Source organism: Ursus arctos, unplaced genomic scaffold (assembly GCF_023065955.2).
Source record: "Ursus arctos isolate Adak ecotype North America unplaced genomic scaffold, UrsArc2.0 scaffold_16, whole genome shotgun sequence".
Classification (NCBI taxonomy): domain Eukaryota; kingdom Metazoa; phylum Chordata; class Mammalia; order Carnivora; family Ursidae; genus Ursus; species Ursus arctos.
Window position 1 is genome coordinate 23,982,597 of NW_026622830.1, and position 8,319 is coordinate 23,990,915.

Sequence of the window (8,319 nt, forward strand, 5' to 3'; positions counted from 1 at the left end):
TCAGGGACACTGGAATACTGAAAAAACTACTACTTAAAAAATTATCTTAAGAGTTGTTGGTTTGGTTTTGGTTTTGGTTTTGTTTCTATTGGGTCTTCACACAAACCCAGAAGCCAAGCAGGCTTTATTATCTTGTTTAAAAATGAAGAAATCAAGGGACAAGTAAAAAAATGACTTGCAAATGATTCACTGGTCATTGGGGAACAACCGAGATTAATCTTGGTCTTCTGACTCCCTGATCAGTGCCTATATTTTTTTTAATAACATAAAATTCACAATGTTAACCGCTTTAAGTACAGTTCAGTTAAGTACATTCACATTGTTGTGCAACCAGTCTCCAGAACTCTCTTCATCCTGCAAAACTGAAACTCTGCCCCCATTAAACAACAACTCCCCATTCTTCTTTCCCCAGCCCCAGGCAGACATCATTCTACTTTTTGTTTCTATGAGAGTGACTAGTCTAAGTACCTCACATAAATGGAAGCATGCAGTATTTGTCTTTTTGTGACTGGTCTATTTCATTCAGCATAATGCCCTCAAAGTTCAACCATGTCGCACTATGTGTCAGAATTGCCTTCCTTTGGGGCGCCTGAGTGGCTTAGTCAGTTAAGCGTCTGCCTTCGGCTCAGGTCATGATTCCAGGGTCCTGGGATCAAGCCCCCCACCCCCACATCTGGCTCCCTGCTTGGCGGGAAGGCTGCTTCTCCCTCTCACACTCCCCTTGCTTGTGTTCCCTCTCTCGCTGCCTCTCTCTGTCAAATAAATAAATTAAATTAAATTAAAAAAAAAAAGAATTGCCTTCCTTTTTAAGACTGAATAATATTCCATTGGATGTATATACCACATTTTGTTTTTCCATCCATCTACCAACAGACACTTGGGGTGTTTCCACTCTTGGCTATTGTGAATAATGCTACTGTAAACATTGGTATTTAAAATTTCTTTCAGACTCCCCTTTCAACCCTTTTGGGCACGTACACAGAATTGGAATTGTTAGATCATATGGTACTTCTAATTTTTTGAGGGACCACCATACTGTTTTGAAGAACAGCTATATATAGCAGCTATACCATTTCACATTCCCACCAATAGTGCACAAAGGTTCCAATTTCTCCACATCCTTGCTAACACTTGTTCTTTTCTGTTTTTCGTTTTGCTTCGTTTTCATAATAGCTATCCTAACAAGTGTGAGGTGATCTCATTCTATGGTAATCTTCAGAGTTTTGCAGTCTTCTTAGAGGACAAGACACTAAGTGACCCTGGGGAACATCACCAGCAATTTACAGCAATAAAATCCTACTAGATTTAAGACACTACCATAGGATGCAACAGTACACATAGTCCCCACTCTCAAGGATTTTACAACCTAGCCGAAAAGAAAGGATATATGCACTTAAAAATAAATAAAAGTGCAAGACAGAATAGTCTAAACGATATGAGTTACTGGGGCAGCTGGCTGGCTCAGATGGAGGAGCATGTAACTCTTGATCTCGGGGTTGTGAGTTTGAGCCCCACACTGGGTGCAGAGATTGCTTAAAAAATAAAAGTAAAATCTTTAAATAATATGTGCTACGTGAAGACAGAGAAGGATAAAATTATAGCAGTGGATGATAAGAAAATTCTTTAAAGAGCAAGTAGCACCTCAAATATTTTTAAAGGGAAAGTTTAAATTATCCAAGAGAAGAGGAAATTAATTTTAAATTTCATTTATTAATTCATATATTCTTTCGATAAACAGTTATTGTGTTCCCAGTAAGTGCCAGATGCTATGCCAGGTGTTGGGGTTACAAAGTCTCTCAAGAGCAAAGGACTAAGATATGCAATGAGTAGTGACAATCCAAGGTGCTGAGTGTATACATGGTGCACTGAATCACTCTTTTCTAAAAGCCTGCTGATATGTCAAGAAGACTGATAATCTCTTTTTATGGTGACACATAAAGAGAGGATGTAAAGCACATTTCTTTCCAGACTATGCTCATACCCAATTGTTTCAAATGGAATATAGTTGAGAAGTTTCCCATTTTCCCTTGGGAAGGAGACTATGTTTAAGAAGCTAAAGCTGTTGGGGCGCCTGGGTGGCACAGCGGTTAAGCGTCTGCCTTCGGCTCAGGGCGTGATCCCGGCGTTACGGGATCGAGCCCCACATCAGGCTCCTCTGCTATGAGCCTGCTTCTTCCTCTCCCACTCCCCCTGCTTGTGTTCCCTCTCTCGCTGGCTGTCTCTAGCTCTGTCAAATAAATAAATAAAATCTTTGAAAAAAAAAAAAAGAAGCTAAAGCTGTTGCAAGTTAGTTATTAGCACTCATACTTATGGGTCCTATCTCCACACTCCATATGGGTCCTTTTATTCACAAACATGTGCTAGACATTGGGGAAGCAAAGAAAGATGAATAAGACATAGATCCTGCCTTCCAGGCTCTCAAACATAGCTACAATATGAAAGAGCTGTAGTAGAGTAATGAGAGAAGACAAATAGAAAAAAAGAAATCGCTTTCACCCTCTAGAGAAGTCATAAGCTTCTTTTAAAAAGTAACATATAAGCTGGATCTTAAAGGTTGGCAGGAGCTCACCTGGGAAGAGAAGGGACAGATATTCGAGCCAGAGGAATGGCATGTTCAGGAAATATTAAGTAATTTAGTGTGGCTGGAACTTACAATATATGATACAGAGTAGTAAGAAGGGTAGAGACAGTAGAGTGGTAGGAGAGCTGGAGAAGTAGACTGCAGATCAGTATTAATCTGAAGGTAACAGAGAATTAACTGATTTTTAGGGAGGGGAGAAATATGATTGGATATTTTAAAATGTTATTTTATTTAAATTCAATTAATTAACATATAATGTATTATTAGTTTCAGAGGTAGAGTTCAGTGATTCATCAGTTGTATAAAACACTCAGTGCTCATTACATCACATGCCCTCCTTACGGTCCATCAACCAGTTACCCCATCCCCTCCAGCAACCCTCAGTTTGTTTCCTATGATTAAGAGTCTCTTATGGTTTGTCTCCCTCTCTGATTTCGTCCTGTTTTATTTTTCCCTCCCGTCCCCTATGACCCTGTTTTGTTTCTTAAATTCCATATATCAGTGAGATCATATGATAATTTTCTTTCTCTGATTGACTTATTTCACTTAGGATAATACCCTCTCATTCCATGCACATCACTGCAAATGCAAGATTTCTTTTTTTGATTGCTGAGTAATATTCCACTGTGTATGTATGTTTATATATACATATATACACACATACATATACATATATACACATATATACACATAAAGAAAATGTGGTGTGTGTGTATATATATATATACATATATATGTATACATATACATATGTATATATATACACACACACACACCATATATACACACACACACACACACACACACACACACACACCTTCTTTATTCTTTATCTATTCATCTGTTGATGGACAATCGGGCTCTTTCCATAGTTTAGCTATTGTGGACATTGCTGCTATAAACACTGGGGTGCAGGTGTCCCTTCAGATCACTACATTTGTATCTTTGGGGTACATACCCAGTAGTGTAATTGCTGGGTTGTAGGGTAGCTCTATTTTCAACTTTTTGAGGAACCTCCATACTGTTTTCCAGAGTGGCTGCATCAGCTTGTATTCCCACCAACGGTGTAGGAGGGCTCCCCTTTCTCCACGTCCTCGCCAACGTCTGTCGTTTCCTGACTTGTTGATTTTAGCCATTCTGACTGGTGTGAGGTGGTATCTCATTGTGGTTTTGATTTGTATTTCCCTAATACCGAGTGATGTTGAGCATTTTTTCATGTGTCTGTTGGCCATTTGGATGTCTTCTTTGGAGAAATGTCTGTTCATGTCTTCCGCCCATTTCTTGACTGGATTATTTGTTCTTTGGGTGTTGAGTTTGATAAATTCTTTATAGATTTTGGATACTAGCCCTTTATCTCATGAGACATTTGCAAACATCTTTTCCCATTCTGTAGGCTGTCTTTTCATTTTGTCGATTGTCTCCTTTGCTTGTGCAAAAGCTTTTTATCTTGAGGAAGTCCCAAAAGTTCATTTTTGCCTTTGTTTCCCTTGCCTCTGGAGACGTGTCTAGCCAGTTGCTATGGCCAAGGTCAAAGAAGTTGCTGTGTGTGTTCTCCTCTAGGATTTTGATGGATTCCTGTCTCACATTTAGGTCTTTCATCCATTTTGAGTTGTAATATAGTTGATTTTAATTATGTTAGCTCCAGTAATTTTTTTTTTACCATATATGATCAAATAAAGGCTCCAACTTCAACTACATCACTGTAAGCAATCATGTTAAAATTTTAACACTATTGGATTTGCATCCATTAATTCAATAAATTATCCTCAAGGAATTTATATACATTCTAGAAGTGAAGTGAGACTATGAAAATCACAAGTAAACAACTGACCAATAAATTAAACAAATTTTGTTAAGTGTCAAGAAGGAAAACGGCAAGAGGAAAATGTTATAGTATCCAAGAAAGACATGACAATCACCTGGACCATGACAGGCCACCTGGCAGTGGAGATAGAGAGAAGTGGTTGGATTTGAGATTTACTTTGGACATAGAATCAACAAGACTTGCTAATGAATTGGATGAAGAAGGTGAGAAAACTGAAGGAACTGAGCTTCTTACGTAAGCAACTGGGTAGACAGCAGTACCCTTAATTTATGAGATGAGGAAGACATGCTATAAGAAATACCCAGAATTCTGTTTTAAATACAGTGACTTTGAGATCTCTAAGAGACAAGCAAATGAGGAGAAGTAGGTACTTGGATATGTGAGGCTGGAACTCAGTGGAGAGGTCTGGGTTGGAAATATGAATTTGGGAATCATTAATATAATGGCAGTACGTAGAGATAGTATTTTCATTACACTATAGCCTGGTCAAATTACTTAGAATTGGTGATTCCTAAATCTCCTCAGTAACACATTATCTTGTAAGTCATTTTTACATATGGCTAAATAATTAAGAATTCATTCCTACTAATTTAGTTTCTAAAGGTTAACTCTATTTAAGACTTCTTTGAGGGGGAGCCTCACTATGCCTTCTGCCTACTGTGTCAATCCAAAGATTAATTTAATTTCAGAGTTACCAGATGCTTCATTAATATCTCAGTGACTTTTCTCTTTCTTCACCAAAGCTAACTCTTAAAAGGCCCTACATAATAAGGTACAAATAGATGAAAGGGTTGTATAGGTTTGGATTTTTATGTGGGTCAGAATATCTTCTGTTCTCCATAAATTAAGTATCACTACAAGGATGTATGGGCTTGCTTACCAAGTAGAAAGAGTACTGGACTAAGAATCATGAGAACTGGGTTCCAGTTCAAATACTATCACTATTTAATTTTATATAATTCATAGCATCTATTTTAATTATTTTCTTTAATTCATAGCCTCTACTAAAATAGGCCTGCTATTTTATGGGTCAAGTGAAGAGACTATGGATTATTGTAAAGCCTATGAAAACAAAATTTAGTATATACTTGAAGGATTATCATTACCTTACTATTGAGTAGTGGGAGATCTGGAGTGGTGCTGAGCATCAAGAATGGCCCAAAGTGAAGATTCCAACAGTTTATTTCTGGATTTTTTACTTTTTTTTGTGGACTCCATAACTTGGCTTCTGTATCTATAAAACAGAAAAATCATAATGATTTCTCTCACTGTTATGAGAAGAAAATTAATAAATGACTATATATTTTAGAGAGATTTCTAGATGAAAGAGGTTTGGAAGATACAAATGATTATTTGCATTGATGCTCTTATTAGCTTAGTCTAAGTAGGATCGTCTCTTGGAAAACCTGGAAAAGCTTAGCTATCATTGCTTTGTGACTTCTGCCAGCTTCCCAGGGAAACTTGGCTTTCCTGGAAAACAAACTACTACCTTGGGGGAATGCTTGAAATCTCTGAAGAGTCTCTTGCAAGTAGCCAGTTCAGGGAAGTCAGACCTGGGACCATGCTGTAAAAGAAAAAGAAGTCTTTTCGAAAAGTAGCCAAGACTATTTACTAAGCATAATAGCATTTCCCAAACAGGGAGCAGAGGTACTATGAGGCTGCATTAAGACTTTCTGTGTCTTTGTTAGTATAAATTGAATAACTTAAGGGTGATTTCCTAAGAGGTCCTCTCCACTTTGATCACTGCTCTTCTCCCTTTGTCTCTTCCCGTTTCATTTCTCTATGCTTTGTCTTAGTCTTCATTTTTCTAGTTGAACAGGTTTTTCAGAACTTTAGGCCACATAGTTTCTCTCTGTCTTCAAGATCTCCCCATTCAAAGTGGTTTGGGGATTCTCAGGCGGCAAATGTTTGTTACCTCTCAAAGACCCAGGAGAAGATAAATAATGGTATACACCAGTGGCTCTCAACCACAGGTGATTTAGTAATGTCTGGAGACATTTTTGATTGTCACGAGGGTCAGGGTGCCACTGACGTGGTAGAGGCCAGGGATGCTGCTAAACATCCTAAAATGCACAGAACAACTCCCAACAAGAAAGAATTATCTGGCCCCAAAGATCAATAATGCTGCTGTTGAGAAACCCAGGTATGAACAGATATCAGTAGCTGAAGATTGTCGAGGAGGTACTGCAACCTCCTTAGGGATGCAAACTCTCAGGGTGGTAAAGTAACAGCCACTGACATAAGATTATTTGGACTTGGATCCCCAGGTTTCCTGTTTTGCTGGCTCTATGATTTTGGACTAATTATTCAATGCCATGAAAACAGTTTCCTCATTTGGAAAAACGGCCTAATAAAGTATTCTCATAAACTGCAAGCTTCCTGGAGGCAAGGATCTAATTTTACCTGCCATGCTTAGATTAGGGACTATTACCCGAAGGGGAGTACTAAATACCTGGGGATTGTCTCACATAGTTGTTTTGAGGCCTAAAGCACAGCACATTTTTAGGTGATATGAAACACAGTGAAAGGGTGCAAAGCAGCCCCTGGTAGTGGGAATTAGGCTGGCACCACAAACTGGGATGTGCTGCCCTGTTAAACATAAACAATTTCATGGAACACCAACATCAGACAAAGCCACTCTGACCAGGATGAAGACAAAATCAAAATCACTCCAAAACCATGTCTGAATACAAACAAAAAAAGAATATTGTCCCACTCGCACACACACAAAACAAATATGCCCCTGTCCTGGCTAACAGGAGGGACTGCTGCTTCATAATTAATCATAGCTTTAGCTTCTCTAGGTTCTTCTCCCTTTGTAAATAAGAATTAAAGGGGCACCTGGGTGATTCAGTCAGTTAAGCACCGACTCTTGATTTCAGCTCAGGTCATGATCTCAGAGTCTGAGATGGAGCCGCGCATCAGGCTCTGCACTCAGTGGGGAGTCTGCTTCTCTCCCTCTGCCCCTCCCACGCGCTCACCCTCTCTCTTTCTCTCTTAAATAAATAAATCTTTAAAAAGAATTACTAAAATATCCCATCATAGAATTACCTCCACCTCCTAACAGCTATCCAGTCTAGACTGAAGGCCTGCTTCCTTGAACACTCCTAGAAGTTACCTAACACAAGCCCAAATCCTGTAAATTCTTTCAGGCACCCTCTTCCGGAAATGTCTCTGTCCTTCATGGTGCGTCTCCCTCCTTGCAAGCAGACAGTAAGCCCAATTTCGCTCAACTCCAGTGGTGTTGTCAGTGGTCTTCGGCTGGAGGCCATCCACAGTCGTGAGAGCCCCTTCGAAGGTAACTGCGTTATTACGCCTCAAGGGGAACTGCATGATGCACCCAGAGAGTTCAAGCAGAGATTTCATGAACAAGTATTTTCAGGCTTCCTGACAGACGGCTGGCAGCCCATTTCTTCTCAAGAGACATCGTCTCTCCTCAAAACTACAGAGGAGACTTTAGGTTTCCGACCTCCCAAGCTGGAATCCAGCACGTCAGGTTAAATTTCTCCTTAAGTAAAACCTCTTAGGTGCGCGCGTCTAGGTCCAACTTGACTTCCTCAAACACTAGAACACCTCAAGGGCACATGGTGTAGGTAGTAGCAAGGAAACTAAAGCCCTAACGGGTTCATATTACTGAGCGTCCCACCCACCACCCTAACCCAGAAGAAATGGCCCTGAATTCACTCCACAAGTCCTGCACAAGAGTGCGGAAACTTAGGCGCGGAGACAAACTGAGGTAACAGCCGCCAGCGGCAAAAGCTAACTTCCGCGCGACTTCCTTTAGACGCCGCACACGCGCACGGATCGCTGGGCGGCCGTCCTCTAAGTGCCCGCCTCTTTTAGGCGGACTACAAGTCCCGGCTTGCCGGCCGCCGCGCTGCGCCGTCGCCTGGTAACTCGCGCCAGACGGGGC

At 40.2% G+C, this 8,319-nt stretch overlaps 1 protein-coding gene across 2 annotated transcripts in view; it reads right to left on the minus strand.

Moving 5' to 3' along the window:
• Positions 1–8,319, minus strand: part of ASIP (agouti signaling protein) — a 122,258-nt gene that overhangs the window by 109,230 nt on the left and 4,709 nt on the right. Inside the window, exons 1-3 of one of the 2 annotated variants that reach the window (XM_048222387.2) lie at positions 7,525–8,205; positions 5,896–5,970; positions 5,513–5,640 (exon numbers count right to left, since the gene is read on the minus strand). In XM_048222387.2, coding sequence (XP_048078344.1) covers positions 5,513–5,554 — 42 coding nt within the window. In that variant the 5' untranslated portion in view covers positions 5,555–5,640; positions 5,896–5,970; positions 7,525–8,205. Of the gene's footprint in view, positions 1–5,512; positions 5,641–5,895; positions 5,971–7,524; positions 8,206–8,319 lie in introns of those variants that run through there. The other variant, XM_057312587.1, reaches the window with a different exon arrangement.